This window comes from Mobula hypostoma, chromosome 8 (genome assembly GCF_963921235.1).
Source record: "Mobula hypostoma chromosome 8, sMobHyp1.1, whole genome shotgun sequence".
Classification (NCBI taxonomy): domain Eukaryota; kingdom Metazoa; phylum Chordata; class Chondrichthyes; order Myliobatiformes; family Myliobatidae; genus Mobula; species Mobula hypostoma.
The window spans coordinates 21,731,983-21,749,120 of NC_086104.1; the positions used below are offsets into that span (position 1 = coordinate 21,731,983).

General features: G+C 39.8%; 1 protein-coding gene across 1 annotated transcript in view; it reads right to left on the reverse strand.

Annotated features, from left to right (window-relative positions):
- Positions 1-17,138, reverse strand: part of cebpz (CCAAT enhancer binding protein zeta) — a 40,230-nt gene that overhangs the window by 14,857 nt on the left and 8,235 nt on the right. The window contains exons 3-11 of the mRNA XM_063055563.1: positions 15,670-15,901; positions 14,813-15,026; positions 14,322-14,410; positions 10,817-10,870; positions 7,019-7,121; positions 5,803-5,871; positions 2,693-2,759; positions 524-624; positions 289-346 (exon numbers count right to left, since the gene is read on the reverse strand). Of these exons, the coding sequence (XP_062911633.1) occupies positions 289-346; positions 524-624; positions 2,693-2,759; positions 5,803-5,871; positions 7,019-7,121; positions 10,817-10,870; positions 14,322-14,410; positions 14,813-15,026; positions 15,670-15,901 (987 nt within the window). The remainder of the gene's footprint in view (positions 1-288; positions 347-523; positions 625-2,692; positions 2,760-5,802; positions 5,872-7,018; positions 7,122-10,816; positions 10,871-14,321; positions 14,411-14,812; positions 15,027-15,669; positions 15,902-17,138) is intronic.

A 17,138-nucleotide genomic window follows, 5' to 3' on the forward strand; every position in this document is an offset into this window, starting at 1 on the left:
TTTCTCACTTCTCACTATCCTGTCTTCATCTGGAACTTAACCTGGTTGTTTTCTTATTTTTCCAGCTCTGGTGACAGGTCCTCAAACTGAAACATTGGTTCTGTTGCTCTCCCACTGATGTGGCTTGACCCATTGAACATTTACAGCATTTACAGTTTTTGTTTTGTATTTCCAGCATTTGCAGTGTTTTGCTTCAACAGATAGGCTTAAACCAAAGAGCACGTAATAAGCAAAAGGACAAACACTCTCAAAGAAAACAGGTTGGTAGATTGAATTATGCAATATTACCTTGCAAAATCTAAACTGTCTTCGATGGTTTTAAAATATTTATCTCCTTCAAGGGAATCTGCAAATGGTAAGTGGCATAAGTGTTTAAAACTTTTCACTTTTGACTTGTACAATGGAATCAACAGCTGATTGATCATTTTGAGAGAAGCAGTTTTTATATACAAGCACAATTCATAATTCCACACATAAATGCTCCAAGTTTTTTATTGAACCTATATAGATTAATAAGGTTTACCTAGCAATTGTTCAAACTCATCATCATCCACATCTTCCACAGCTTCTTCGCCTCTGTGAAATCTTTGTGATTTTTGCAATGCGTCAAGCTTTTTGTAATACCTGAATAAGGTTCATGTGTAATAATTAGAAATTTCAAACATCACATGTTAATTTTCTTAAAATAATCTTCAGTTTTGCCACTCTGATCAGAAAGAATTCAGATTCAAAATGATGTTAATCTCTGTATTCAACCTACCGCACTTGGACCCAGTTTAAGCTACTGGAGCACACTGAAAGCCACTGCTAAACCAGAGATGTACAAAGTAAATCACTGCTTTTCATTATTCACTAAAATCTAACCAAAATTATCTCTAAATTATGGATTGTTGAATGCATTTTAATCTGCATACAAAGAATGGTTCACCAGAATGAGGCATTAAGTAGTAATGAAACACAGGATACAAACTGCCTTAAGAAACTAACAAAAGACTCCTGTTAAAATGTAAAGGTCTGTTGCTCATGGTACTGTGAAATACAGGCAAGGTAATTAACTTGTCAATTGTGACTCAGTGGTACTATAATATGCAAGTAAGCAAGCTGAGAGTTCATTTTCTACTTCAAAGACTTGTGCAAACATATTTAGGCTGGCACTCAAGGGCAACATTGAGGGAACATTATACTGGCAAATGTTCTGTCTTTCAGGTAATGTGTTAAATTGTGTCATTATTCTGATCAGGGAAAGGGAAAATTTTCCCAAATCCTAGCCAATATTAATCCCTCACCCAAAGTTTTCAAAACTATTTAGAGTCATGGAGGCGTCTAACACTACAGCACAAAACAGGCTCTTCAGCCCATCTAGTCCCATCAACCTGCATCTGGACCATGCTCCCCATACCCCTCCCATCCATACCCAAATTTCCTTAAATGTTGAAATCAAATTCACCACTTCTGCTGGTAGATTGTTCCACTCTCACCACCCTGAGTAAAGTTCCCCTTAAATTGTTCACCTTTCACCCTTAGCACAAGACCTCTAGTTCTAGTCTCACCCAACCTCAGTGGAAAAAGCCTGTTTGCATTTATCCAGTCGAGACCCCTCAATTTTATTTCCCTCTATCCAATCTCTCCTCATTCTCCTATGCTCTAGGGAATAAAGTCCTAACCTAATCAACTTTTCCTTATAACTCAGGTCCTCAACTCCTGGCAATATCCTTGTAAATTTTCCCTGTACTCTATCTTATTGATATCGTTCCTGTACATAGGTAACCAGAACTGCACACAATATTCCAAGTCAGGCCTCACCAGCATCTTATACAACTTCAACATAAAATTCCAACTCCTGCACTCAGTACTTTGACTTATGAATGCCAATATGCCAAAATTTCTCTTTTATGACCCTACCTACTTGTGATGCCACTTTCAAGGAATTATGGATCTGTATTCTCAGATCCCTCTGTTCTACCGCACTCCTCAGTGCTCAACTGCTCACGATTTAAGTCCTACCCTGGTTTGCCTTCCCAAAGTATAACACTTCACACTTGTCTCATTTAATTCAGCCATGTTCAGCCCCTTTTTCCAGCTGGTACAGATCCCACTGCAAGCTCTGACAGCATTCCTCGCTGTCTACTACACCCCTAATCTTGGTGTCAGCCACAAATTTGCTGATCCAGTTTACCACATTATCATCCAGATCATTGATATAGATGACAAACAACAACAGACCCAGCACTGATCCCTCTGGCACACCATGTGCCACAGGCCTCCAGTCAGAGGCAACCATCTACAACCACTCTCTGGCTTCTCCTACAATCCCATGTCTAATCCAATTAACTACCTCATCCTGAATGCCGAGCCACTGAACTTTCTCGTCCAACCTCCCATGTGAAAGTTTATCAAATTATTGCACTGCGTAAATTGACTGCTTGACTTACATTACAATAAACTACACATCGGGAGATACTCAATGGATGCAAATCATTCTATGATATTCTGAAGTAATGAAAGGTGCTTACATATTCAACTTTTTTTAAAAAAAGTTACAGAATAATACAAAGTCTCCCACTGTGAACAGTCTAAAGACTCTCAGGCATTCTTTTACTCATTTGCCTGCTGGTCCCTCCACATGTTGCGTGACAATGATTCTCTTCAGATACGTTAACTATAGTACAAACATTAAATAATCGAAACTTACCTATGAAAGAATATTTCATCCACTGGGATCTGACTCTCCTCTTGTTCAATAAACTTCTTACTATTTACTGCAAACATTTTAAACCATATAGATATCAATAACATTCTCAATATCTTACTTTGGCACTAGGCTTGCAAAGTAGTAATTTCAAAAATCTCAATTTCACACCATTAAGATAATTCTTTGCACATTTTAAATAAAGCATTATTTAAATAAATTTAATACATCAAACTACTAATGCATTTGCACTCGTGAAAGATGAATAACATGCAAGCAAATCAGATCATCATGGTCAGCACAGACATGGTGAGCCAAAGGACCCATTACTCTGTTGTACTTCTCGATCTGTGCTGTGCAGCAGCACCCAAGTGCAAGTACAGAAGAAGCACGGCAACACGTCTACTTTCTTAGAAGTAGAAGATTCAGCATGATATCTAGAACACTAACAAACTTCTATCGATGTGTGGTGTAGAGTATATTGACTGGCTACATCAAAGCCTGGTATAGAAATACCAATGCCTTTGAATGGAAAATCCTACAAAAGTAGTGGATACAGCCTAGTCCACCACAGGTAAAGCCCTCCCCATCATTGAGCACACCTACGCAGAGCAGTATCGCAGGAAAGCAGCAACCGTCATCAGGGACCCCTCGCCACCCAGGTCATGCTCTCTTCTCGCTGCTGCCATTAGGACGGTAGTAGGGAGCCTCAGGACTCTCAGTGCAAGGTTCAGGAACAGTTAGAACCCTTCAACCATCAGACTCTTGAACCAGTGGGGATAACTTACTTGCCCACCACTAAATTGTTCCTACAATCGATGGGCTCACTTTCAAGGACTCTTCATTTCATGTTCTTGATATTTATGGGTTATTAATTTATTATTAATATGCACTTACTATTATTATTTTTTTATTTTGTATTTGCACAATGTGTTGCCTTTTGTGTATTGGTTGTTTGTCCGCCCTGTTGGGTAGAATCTTTCACTGATTCTATTATGGTAATTGGAATTATTCAGTTTGTCCTGCAAGAAAATGAATCTTAGGTTTGTATATGGTGACATATATAGTCGGCCTTCCGCATCCGCTGGGGTTTGGTTCCGCGGACCCTCCGAGGATACCAAATTCTGTGGATGCTCAAGTCCCATATATAAAATGGTGTAGTATTTGCATATAACCTACGCACATCCTCCTGTATACTTTAAATCATCTCTAGATTACTTATAATACCTAATACAATATAAATGCTATGTAAATAGTTGTTATACTGTATTGTTTAGGGAATAATGACAAGAAAAGAAGTCTGTACATGTTCAGTACAGATGCAACCATCGTAGCTCTTCTGGAACGCTGACGCTGCCTCAGCCGATTCTCCCATGATCTTTAAGTTCTTGAGGCTATAGCACTTTACATAGCTAGCCAGCCATCCCTTACTAGCCTTAAACTCCTTTTTATTTTCTTGGCGAGAGATAGCACTTTATGCTCCCTCTTAGCCGTTGAGGAATTGCTTTGACTGCTTAATTGCTTTTTAGGAGCCACTTTTTCACAGAAGCAAAGGGTGTACACAACACAAGTAATTACTGAATGAGACGCGAGGCGAACAATGCTCATACGATGAGTGCTGGAGAGAGAACTGTTCTTTTTTCTGATCTCGATCCGCAGTTGGTTGAATCTGCGGATGCAGAACCCGCAGATACAGAGGGCTGACTATATGTATTCTGATAATAACTTTACTTTGAACTATGTTCTATGGTTTGATTAGATCTTCCATGCGTTTAGAGCATGAAAAATACAAGACAGGGTTTATAGGCAATTATTTACTACAAGGCAAAATCTAACATCATGAATGGCTGTGATGCTTCACTCCCAGATAAGCTAAACACCTTTTACGCTCACATTGAAAGGGGGAATAAAACTACACCTGTGCAAATCCCTGCAGTATCTGAGACACTGTAATCTCTGTCTCAAAGGCCGATGTCAGAACATCTTTCACGAGGGTGAACCCTTGCAAATTGTCAGGCCTTGAAAATCTGTGCCATCTAACTGGCAGGAATGTTCAGGAACCTCATCAATCTCTCACGGCTGCTGTCAGAGATTCCCACCTGCTTCAAAAGGGTGACAATCATACAAGTGTCAAAGAGCAGGGTGAGCTGCCTCAATGTCTATTGCCCCATTGTACTCACATCTACTGTGATGAAGTACTTTGAGAGGTTGGTCATGGCCAGAATCAACTCCTGCCTAAGCAAGGACGTGACCCACTGCAGATTGCCTATCTCCACAATAAGTGAACAGTGGTTGCAATCTGATTCATCTTGCTGAGAAAGAATCATTAAAGTATAGATCACAGGAGCTCAAACATCAATTAGATCCGGCTTTTTGAATAAATTAAGTACTCTGTCCTACTGATATAAATTTTCCATCACATAGCATTTTATCTGATTACTTATCCAATCACTTTTAGAAAGTAACTACTGAATCACCATTCCTCCGTCATTTCAGGAACTGTATTTAAGGTCTTCCATCGCCCGCTAAATGCATAGATATCTTTCATTCCACTTCCAACCCACATTTACTGCCAGTTACCTTAAATGTTATTTTTAACATTTTAGAATACTTATTTTCACTTAAAAATATTTGTGTTATTGCTTAAAATTATAATTTACACTTTTGCTATACTGATTGATATATTAGTTCACATGACTAGAAATATTAAATTTTATTTTATATCTAATTACATTTTTATTTAGATATCTACCTAGTGCAGAGGTGTAACTGGAAGAATATTTTGCCACATTGTAAAACTTCCTAAAGTTCCATGCCTTTTCCTCACAAACTGATGTTCAAAGCCCAAATTTACAGACATAAATGCCGTTAAGCTTTAGCAGGCACTGAAAATTGATGGGGCTGATATAAAATTAGTATATTATATTGGTATATAGTTCATTGGTAGAGCTAAATTAAAATAAATAAATAATGTCAGACAGCTGTGTATCCATGACTTTGAATCGAAGCTGATGCAAAAGGAAGAAAGTGCATTTTAAATGCATTAATTCTAGCATATCCAAAACAAGACCACGCAATGTATTTTATTACTACTCATTTACTGTTTAAATTACCTCGCAGTTTATGTGGATCACTGAACAGAAGTTTCTGTTTAGGCTGCATCACAATGCTGTCTGTATTCCCTGCGAAAACAATTCACACCGTGAGAACAACACAATGTCATGAGAATGCTACGAACTGAAAAATAAACAATAAAGGACAGAAAAAGATGAATAAATCCCATCAAGCTACAATAAATAAAATTCCAACAACTCAAAATTCAAATAATCATTTGGTAAAGATGTAGAAAACTTCAGGCAACTTTAAAAAGTTTAGGAAATTCCTTATTGACTGGAACAGATTAAAGCCATTACGTGGCGTGCAAATGAAAGAAATATATAGGCTTTGAAAAAGACACCTGGATGGGCCAGCCGGTGGTGCAACAACATCGGTGCCGGACCCGGGAGTGGAGGTTCCCGGGTTCGAAACTAGTCGGGTCCACCCCCGAATACGCTTTCCATCCGTGCCAGGTTGAGTGTCAAGATCGCAACTCGACCTCGTAAAATAAAGGGAAAATACTGCGAAAGTGTCTGTGTGAGGAGTGGTTCCCCACACAGTCTCTCTTTCGCTCCGCGCCTTGTAAAAAAAAGCCATGAAAAAGACATCATCACGGATACGCAGACACACACGCACAGACGCGCACACAGGCACACGCCAAAAAAAAAGACACCTGGACAAATACTTTGTAAGTATGAATTCTTTCGAGATGTATGGTTACACAAAAATAATTCCTAATATCTATAAAATTTAGGGTAATAAAACATTAAAACAGGCCCTTCTGCCCACCTCTGTAAAATTATTGGTTCTTTAACAAAATGACAAGGTACAGTAATTTTAAGGTATTCATATACACTAATCTATTACCATTGGTGAGATATTCATGGTTTCCTCTGATCTGCTAGGAGACATCAGGACTATATGCTGTGTCACTATACCATTCTTTGTATCATTATGCATTTTGTGTTAGTTAATAAGATTCTTCAAACAATTTTACATAGAGGTTATCTTGTCCAATGAAATATATTAATGAATTTTAGAGTAACTAACCAACTGAAATACAAAAAACTATAAATCTCTTCTAAAAGTGATATAGTCTGCAATACCAAAACATGGAGCTGTAGAAATACATACATTGCAAGTTCATAAGTCACCTTATTGATAGAATAACATGCATCATTTGAATAATGTGCAACAATAATTTATTTTGTTCAAATTACAGATGATGTTTACCTTTGCCTTTCTGCTGTTTGGGATTTCTGTATACAAAGCGATCAAGAAACCTCATTAACGTGAAATCCTGAAGAGGGTCTCCAGAATATTGGATGTGATTACCCTACAAGTAGATTATACAAGCAATGTTTATTTTTTCAACTTGTACAACAAATGCCAAAAAATTGGAGAGTGGACCACATGGTCTTTTAAGCCTCCTCTACCATTCAATATAATAATGGCTCATCTGCCCCAGGCCTCAACTCCTTGCTACCAGCTACAGATAGCTTTCAACTCCCAATCTTTTAATCATCTTTAACTATCTCCAATGATCCAAGGACTTAGCCAAGTGAATCTCCTCAGGACCACCTCTTCTGCTAGTATATCCTTTTAAAAAAAGATCAAAACTGTGCACAGTACTCCCGGTGTAGCGTCAGCAGAAATACTTCTAGGTTTTTAAACTCCAAACCCCTTGCAATATAGCCAATGTGCAATTTGCCTTCTAACAGTTCGTTGCACTTTCATGCTAAATCTTTGTACTTCATGCACAACACCTAGGTTCCCTGTACACCACTCTTTTGCAATCTCCCTCCATTTTGATAATAGTCTTTTGATTTGCCCTTACTGAAGCACATGACCCACAATTCTCTGGACTAAATTCCATTTGACATGTTTTTGGTCTCTCAATCTACATCCTGTTTCAGATTCCTTTGTTCTACCTCAATGCAGTTTAATGATCTGATCTGTACGAACAGCACGCAAGGCAAGTTTTTCACTGTACCTTGGTACATTGTGATGATGATAAACCAATTCTGATACCTACATTCAAATAACCCATTTTCATATCAACAGTAAAGTTGAATACGTTATATTCTGCTCCCCCATACTCATTAAAAAGATAGGAAATATTTGAGGGCCAATAACCCATCCTTGAGATACTCTGATAATTCAGCTTTGAAAAGATGCATTTATTTCACTTAGTCCTCTATATGATATGTAGCCTTCAATGCTACCCTTAACAGCACAAGCTCTTATCTTACTCATCAACCTTTACTGCAAGAGGTTATCAAATACAGGAATTGGATCTAGTGCTTTCCCGGTATATATGACAAATAAACTCTTCTCGGTCTTCCAGCCAGGTATAGGCATTGATTTTAACTGATGTTTTGATGACAAACTTTGCCAACTTCATCAGAGATGATGCCTGGGCATATCTAATCTGACGGTGTTTATACCCCCATCGTTTGTCCCTTCTTATTGGTTAGTCCCATCCAATCAGGTTTACAACGTCCCACGCTGTTTACAATAGAATTCCAACACTCACTTACTGTAGTTTTATTTCAATTACTTCCTTCACCAGGCGGCCCCAAAAGCCATTAGTGCAGCTTAGTAGTTTTGTGCTGTCGAAATCAATAATATGGCCATTGTGAATTCAATGTTCTTCTACCGCCAATTTTTCCAGGTAACCCAAATGGATACACCTCCTGTGCTCCTTGATGCAGGTTTCCACCGTGCACCCTGTCAGGCTGATATATGCTACTCCGTATTCATGGGGAATCCTGTAAATGCCAGCTGTCCCGAGTCCCAGGTTATCTTTGATCCGGATAAGCTGTGATTTGAGCTTTCTTATGCGTTTGTGGATGGCATTAATCTGATGAATTTCTTCAGGCTCCTAGTGATCCTTCTAGAACCTGTGTAAATATAGGGAAGACATATCCCTTGTTGCCCTAACCAATCAGGAAACTATCAACCTCTGCTTCAAATATACCCATGGACTTGGCCTCCACTGCAGTCTGTGGCAGAGTATTCTTCAGATTCACTACTATCTGGCTAAAAAAAAAATTCCCCTTACCTCTGTTCTAAAAGGACACCCTCAATTTTGAGGCTGTGCCCCCTAGTTCTGGATACCCTCTCCACTGGAAACATCCTCCCCACGTGCACCTTATCTAGCCCTTTCAAAATTCGGTAGGTTTCAATGAGATTCCCCGCACATTCTTCTAAATTCCAGTGAGTACAGGCCCAAAGCTGACAAACACTCCTCATATGTTAACTCCGTCATTCCCGGAATCATCTTCGTGAACCTACTCTGGATTCTCTTCAATGACAACACATCCTTTCTAAGATATGAGGACCAAAACTGTTGACAATACTCCAAGTGTGGCCTGACTAGTGTCCTATAAAGCCTCAGCATCATCTCCTTGTTTTTATATCCTACTCCCCTTGAAATAAATGCCAACATTGCATTTACCTTCTTTAACACAGACTCAACCTCTGAATTAACCTTCTGGGAGTCATGCTCAAGGACTCCCAGTCCCTTTGCACCTGTCATGTTTGAATTTTCTTCCCACTTAGATAATATTCTGTACTATTGTTCCTTTTACCAAATTGCATTATCATACATTTCAAAGTATAAAGAACCACTCTACATTGGTAGGCGTGATGGTGGTTGTTATTCTACAGAATCCCTGCAGAATTCCTCTAAGATGGCTACAAGGTGAAGCAAATCAATCGGGCCCTTAAAGGGGCCAACGGAAAAACCAGGAAACCTAACAATGAGGAGGAACTCGTCACTACCGCCTGTCTTCCCTACATTTCTACGGTTTCTGGAAGGATTGTCAGGATCCTGAAGAAATACCACCCATAAACCCATAAGGAAGTTCAAATCACGGCTTAGGCAGATCAAAGATGACCTGGAACTCAGGACAGCTGGCGTTTACCGGATTCCTTGCGAATATGGAACAGCATATATCGGCCAGACAGGACTCACAGTGCAAATCTGCATCAAGGAGCACAGGAGGTGTATCCATTTGGGTCACCTGGAGAAATCAGTGCTAGAAGAACATTGAACAGTGCTAGAAGGCCATAGGGTTGACTTCAACAGCACAAAACTACTGTGCCACGCCAGTGGCTTTTGGGACTGCCTGGTGAACAATGCCATTGAAATAAAACTAGAGGAAAAGAATTTTCACAAAGACAAAGGCTCTAAGTAAGAACTAGAATTTGATTGTAAGCAAGGTGGTAGAGCGAAAAGCTGATTGGATGAGGACTAACCAATAAGGAGGGACGGATGATGGCGGTATAAATACCACTGGGCTAGACATACCCAGACATCATGCCTGATGAAGATGGCAGAGTTTGTTATCAAAATATCAGTTAAAAATCGATACCTGTATCCAGATGGAAGCCCGAGAAGAGTCTATTTGAAATACAGGAATTATTTCTCTAACACAAGGAATTCTGCAGATGCTGGGAATTCAAGCAACACACATCAAATTTGCTGGTGAATGCAGCAGGCCAGGCAGCATCTCTAGGAAGAGGTACAGTCGACGTTTCAGGCCGAGACCCTCTAAATTCACTTCATTTGAAAAATTCTGAAAGTAGTTTAAAGTGCAATCACTCAACAGATTCAATATCATTATTTAAACAAATCTTTAAGGGAAGGAAGTTGCCATAATTGCTGGCAAAATCCCTGGATGACAGAAGTGATAATCTTCCAATACTGAAGAGTGACAATTAACCTCCACATGAAATGCTACATGTCAACTGGACTTGTTATAACCTCTTGGTTGTGTCAAATGATCTGATGAAACAAACATAAAGGTGCTTTTACAACCTTTAGATCTGCAATTTTCATTAAGAAAATAAAAGTGAAAACAGGGAAAAACACTGATGTGATTATTTAGCAACCATAGCAACAACTCTAAATGGCACTTTATACAGAAACACTGTATAACGTAACACTGCTTAACTATCTTGTTGATGGAAAGTACACAAAAGAGACACAAAAACAGCAAATCATACAAACCACATGTACATCACCTGCAGGATAGTTGTTGCAAAGAGAGCCACCGATGGATGGAAATGTTCACTCAACTAGGTGAAAGAAAATATAATAAAATACAAGTTGTTATTACAGTTAAAAACTTCCCTGTTGCCGATGATTTAAAAGCATAATCATCAAATAATCTGAATACTTCAAGAGCATTTTGGTGACTTGTGCAAATGATTGAGCTATCTACTTATGAGAGGATTAGACACATCTGAAGTATCAAAAAAGTATGGTTTTGCCAATTCAAATGCTATTAATGCCAGGCACCAGATTACATTCGGCTCAATATGCACAATGTGCTGGAGGACCTCAGCGGGTCAGGCAGCATCTATGGATGGGAATAAGTAGTCGATGTTTCGGGGAAGGGAGGCAAAGTGGCAAGTGATAGGTGAAACCATACGAGGGAGAAAGGGTGAAGTAAAGAGCTGGGAAGTTGATTTAGTAGAAGTAGTCCTTCTCCAGCCCTTTAAGGAGGAACCTGATAGGAGAGGGCACAAGACCATGAAATAAAGGGAAGGGGAGGAGCACCAGAGGGAGCTGATGGGCATACAAGAAGAAAAGGTTAGAGAGGGAAAGAATTGAGAATGGTGAAGGAAGGGGGGGGGGGAAGAAGGGTAATTACCAGAAGTTTGAGAAATGTTCATGCCATCAGGTTGGAGGCTACCCAGATAAGGTGTTGCTCTTTCAACTGAATGTGGCCTCATTGTGGTAGTTGAGGAGGCCATGGACTAACATGTTGAAATGGGAATGGGAAGTAGAGATGAAATGGGAAATCCTGCTTTTTGTGACAGACGCAGCGAAGGGCTCAACAAAGCAGTCTCCCAATCTATGCTGGATATCACCAATATACAGAAGGCCACATCGAGAGCACCAGATGCTGCAGATGACCCCAACAGACTTGCAGGTGAAGTGGCACCTCACCTGGAAGGACTGTTTGGGGCCTGATTGGTAGTGAGGGTGGAGGTATAGGGACAGGTGTGGCACTTCTTCCATTTGCAAGGGAGGGAGATCAGTGGGAGGGGAACAATCCCTGTGGAAAGCGGAAAGTGGGGGGGGGTTTGGAAGGGAACGACGTGCTTGGTGGTGGGATCCCGTTGGTAATGGTGGAAATTACAGAGAAATACGTGCTGGATTCAGAGGCTGGTGGGGTGGTAGGTGAGGACATTAGAAACCCTATCCCTGGTATGGCAGCAGGAGGGTGGGATGTGGGCAGATGTGCGCGAAATGGAAGAGATGTGGGTGAGGGTAGCTTTAATGGTGGAGGAAGGGAAGCCCCTTTCTTTGAAGGAGGACATGTCAGTTATTCTGGAATGAAAAGCCTCATCCTGAGAACAGATGCAGCAGAAACTGAGGAACTGAGAAAAGGGAATGGCATTTTTACAAGTGACAGAGTGGGAAGACGTATAGTCAAAGCTGTGAGAGTTAGTGGGTTTATAAAATATATCAGTATTTAGACTGCCTCCAGAGTTGGAGACAGACAGATCGAGAAAGGGGTGAGATGGACCAAGTAAGTCTGAGGGCAAGGTGGAAGATGGAGGCAAAGATAATGAAATTGACAAGCCCAGCATTGGTGCAGGAAAAAGCTCCAATGCATTTGTCAATGCAGCATAGGAAGAGCTGCGGAGCAATGCTGGTTTAAGCGTGGAATGTGGACTGTTCCACGTAGCCAATGAAAAGGTAGGCACAGCTGGAGCCTGTGTCAACACCCATGGCTACAACTTGGGTTTGAGGGAAGTGGGTGGAGCCAAAGGAGAAATTGTTAAGGGTGAGGATCAGTTCTGCCAGATGGAGATGGGGAAAAGGTTGGTTCTGTTGTCCAAAAAGAAGTGGAGAGCTTTAAGGCCCCCTTGATGGGGGGCCATAGTGATCACCTAATAAGCAGCCTGGGTACGAGGGGCAGAATTAAACCAAATAGGAATTAGGAAAGAAAGAAACAAGAGACTGCAGATGCTGAAATATAGAACAAAAACAATCCACTGGAGCTCTGCAGGTCCAGAAGCCTGTGTAGAGGGACATGGGCAGTTAAGCTTTGGGTTCTGGGAATGAAAGGGTTATTATATGAGGAGTATTTGATAGCTCTGGGCCTGTACTTGCTGCAATTTAGAAGGACAAGGGATGGGGATCTCACTGAAAGGTCTAGATAGGGTGGATGTAAAGGAGGATGTTTCCTATAATGGGTAGTCTAGGACCAGAAGGCACAACCTCAGAATGAGGAATGTCCATTTAGAACAGAGATGAGGAGGATTTTCTTTAGCTCAAGGGTGGTGAATATGTGGAATTTGTTGCACAAGAGGCCCGGTCATTAAGTGTATTTAAGGCGGAGATTGAAAGTTTCTTGATTAATCAAAGGGCAGGAGAATGGGATTGAGATGGAAAATGAATCTGCCATGATGAAATAGTGAGCACACTCACTGGGTAAATGGCCCAGTTCTGCTCCCATCTCTTATAGTCTCATCCATATGCCATCTTGACCACACTATCTACCTGCTCCACCACCCTCAGGGATCTTTGGACCTGTACACCAAGCCTAATACTCCCCATTCAAGTTGCACGATCCAGTCTCATAAGTACTCCCAAAATGCATCACTTCACACTTTTCAGGATTAAACTGCACCTGTGATTTCTCAGCTCATTTTATTAACACACTGATATCACCCTGCAGCCTATGGCTACCCACCACACTGTCGACCAACCTGTCAGCATAAACACTGATTTATCTAGCCTGGTAATTTCTCCCCCCCTCCCACTCCCCTCTTTTTCAATACCCCATTCTCACTCCCCTCTTGCCCCTTCACTTCTGCTCACCTGCCCATCACTTCCCACTGGTGCCACTCCTCCTTCCCTTTCTCCCATGGTCACTCTCCTCTCCTATCAGATTCCTTCTTCTTCAAATCTTTTCTTTTTCTACCTATCATCTCTAAGCTTTTCACTTCATCCCACCTTCTCCTGGCTTCACCTGCCAGCAGGTACAACTTCCCCTCTCCCACCCCCACCTTCTTGTTCTGGCTTCTTCACACTTCCTTTCCAGTGCTGATGAAGGGTCTCGGCCCAGAATGTCAATTGTTATTCCCCTCCATAAATGCTGTCCGACCTGCTGATTTCCTCCATCATTTTCTGAGTTGCTCTGGACTTCCAGAATCCGTAGAATCTCATGCTTACATTGTGAACCAATCTTAGTGTTACGTGCAAACATACCGATCAAGCCTCCTGCTTCCACATAAAAACAACTGGTTTATGCACGTGACAAACAGTAACAGCCCCGACACTGATTCTTGTGGGACACCATTATCAGAGATGTCCAACTACTAAAGCAACATCTTGGCATCATCCTCTGACTCCTGCTGCTAAGCCAATACTAAACCCAATTTATCAACTTGCCCTGGATCCCATGCATCCTCATCTTCTGAACCAGTATCTCATATTTAGAGTTTTACTTTTCAAAAAAAAAAGTTACCAGCTGCACATGATCACATAACAGTAAACAAGATATTTTACCTTTCTCAATTCCCAGAGACCCGCATGGTCTGCTCCACAAGAGAGGGGATTCCTGTGGAGTGGATCGTAGGTTCCTAGACTCTTTCCACCTATAACAAAGAGTAGAGCTCAATAGCGGTATTTTGCCCACTTCCATAAACTGCAAACAGATTGAAATTTGAATGGCAACCTCACAATTGGGATGCTAAACTTTATGAATAGTTAACCTCTATCACTAAGGAAGCCTCTGCTGGATTTTGCCTAACAAAGTACAAAGAATATATTAATACAATTCAACAGAGAGTCACAATTGTACAAGTCCTGGCAGAGGACTTGAACCTGCAGTCAACTCTAATCTGATTCATACATAGCCTTTTGAATAGGGTGTCACGGGTCAGTAATGTGAATCCTGGTTGGGTGACATGTAGATAAAGATTTTATTCTTGCATCCAGTAAAGCAAAATAATGAAAAACTTACAATACTGAACATTTTGCCTATCCATATAATTTACCTTCTTGATTTTTGTGGTGCAACCATGACACAGAGACAGTTGATTCAGGCTTTTTGGCTGCAGTTGTATTCTGAACAATGCTTTCTTCTACTTTGTTAGCATTGCCACATTTTTCCCCTTCATGCAATTTGTTCACCATATTCTCTTCATTAAGATCTTCAGATTTATCTTCACTGTCATCAACATCTCTAAAATCTTCCTCTTCATCAGATTCCTTAGTAGAAAATATTTGGCAACTTTAAATATTATCCAAGCATTACTAGCTCACAGTCTATAATTTTAGCTGTCATACATGAAATGCAATATTTGAAGAATAAAAGATTACTGTTACAAAATACCAAAGATTTCGTTTCTTTCTCTTCTACAGATGCTAATCAAGCTGCAGTTACATGTCTATCAATTTCAATATTACTGCTGTTCCGATTGGTAACGTTTGATCACAACACAGAATAGAAGCACCTCATCATTGATGAGTTATCTCAGTACGGTGTAGGAATCATAACCTTTCTTATTAGTGTATTATAGTTGCAGGTTAGCACAGATTACAAAAATTCCACATATTATAACCAAACTTAAAATATCTAAGTTTAATTTAGGAATTGCCTGAAGTAAACTAATATTTTCCACTTCATTTGAACTCTGCTTTTTTTTCCCCATTATTACATTGCAAATGAGCATTTAATATCCTTTTAGTTACATTTCAATGTACTTAAGTATACAAAATGTTGTATAATTTCTTTCTATGCTCATTTGACTTAATGCTGATTTCTACTAAGATACAGGACCATGCCTTCTCTATTAATGTAGAACACTATATTAAAGAACAGAATAGATTGGTGAAATAGTAGAAGCTATACCCAATGTTCTTTTAAGAGTGCTTGAACACCTGGCTTCAGCTTCAAAATCTCAGAAATAAGGAAGAGGGCTCCACATATAAACGCTGGCGTCTGGCCACAAGTAGCCTGCAGGATCCTTTTTATAAATGCTTTGATGCGACGAAGCACAATGTCAGACTTCAAAGATTTGTACAGCAAGTTTAGAAACATTGCTTGTTTAGAACTTTGTGCCAGTCCTGGATCCAACAGTTTCCTGCAAAAGATAGGAGGTTTTTAAATCATCTACAAAATTACATTAATACTGGTTTCAAGCATATTGAATGATAGAAGAGACAAGACTATTACTAAATCTCTGTAACCAGAACTATCATCGTTGACTGTGGTAGCATACTATAGACTAGCATCTAGACATTTAGACCATTAATTTTGAGAAGAACTTGAAGGCAGTCATGGAATTTAAATTCAAGTCATTAAGTAAATCTGAAATTTAAAAAAACTATAGTCAGTAATGATAGCTATGAATCTGCCTAAATATTGTAAAACCCTAACCGATTCACCAATATCCTTCAGTGTATGAATATTCAGTATGTCCCTCAAGAGACTTCAGGCCCACCAGGTTGTTGACTCTCAGTTCAACAGTTAGGGTTGCACAATAAATGCAGGCATTGCCAGTAACACCCACATCACCTTAATAACTGATGTAAATCAACCTTCTTTATATTGTTCTATAGCCATCTCATCAAATTTCCATTCAAAAGAATACCTCCAGCACCCCAATTTATATTATTAAATTCTTTAAATTTCTCAATTTATTGATTTTTGTAACTTATTGTAATTTTTATATTTTGTTTGATATGGCTGCTATAGAACAACAAATTTCACAACATACAGAACGACAACGATAATTAATAAATATCAACTATGACACATATACTAGTGATTGTTTAATAAATAATATTAAATTAAATGCAGCATTAAATGATGTTGCACACAGGAAACCAATATTAACAGATTACATAGAATACACTGGTCATTGAGCCCCAAATGTCTGTGTTGCTGTTAAGAGTCAACCAAACTCTTCCAATCTTTAGAAACCAATACAGCTGAAAGCTCTCGGCCTGAAACGTCGACTGTGCTCTTTTCCATAGATGCTGCCTGGCCTGCTGTGTTCCTCCAGCATTTTGTGTGTGTTGCTCAGATTTCCAGCATCTGCAGATTTTCTTTTGCTTGTGATTGGAATACATAAAATATACCACATTTATGCAATGCGTCTATAATGTCGCCCTAATGTTTTGCTTCTTGTTTTAAACCTTCCATAGATTTGAGCAACTTTCAAAATAATTACATACTCCAACATCTATCTTCTGGGGAGTGGGGGAGTGTCGAGTTAGTGTCAAATCAGATGGATTAATTTTACAGTCACCATAAGCTGTTGTTATTTGCAATAGCCTACTTCTTTCAACATCAGTATTGCTGTTCTAAATTAAGTG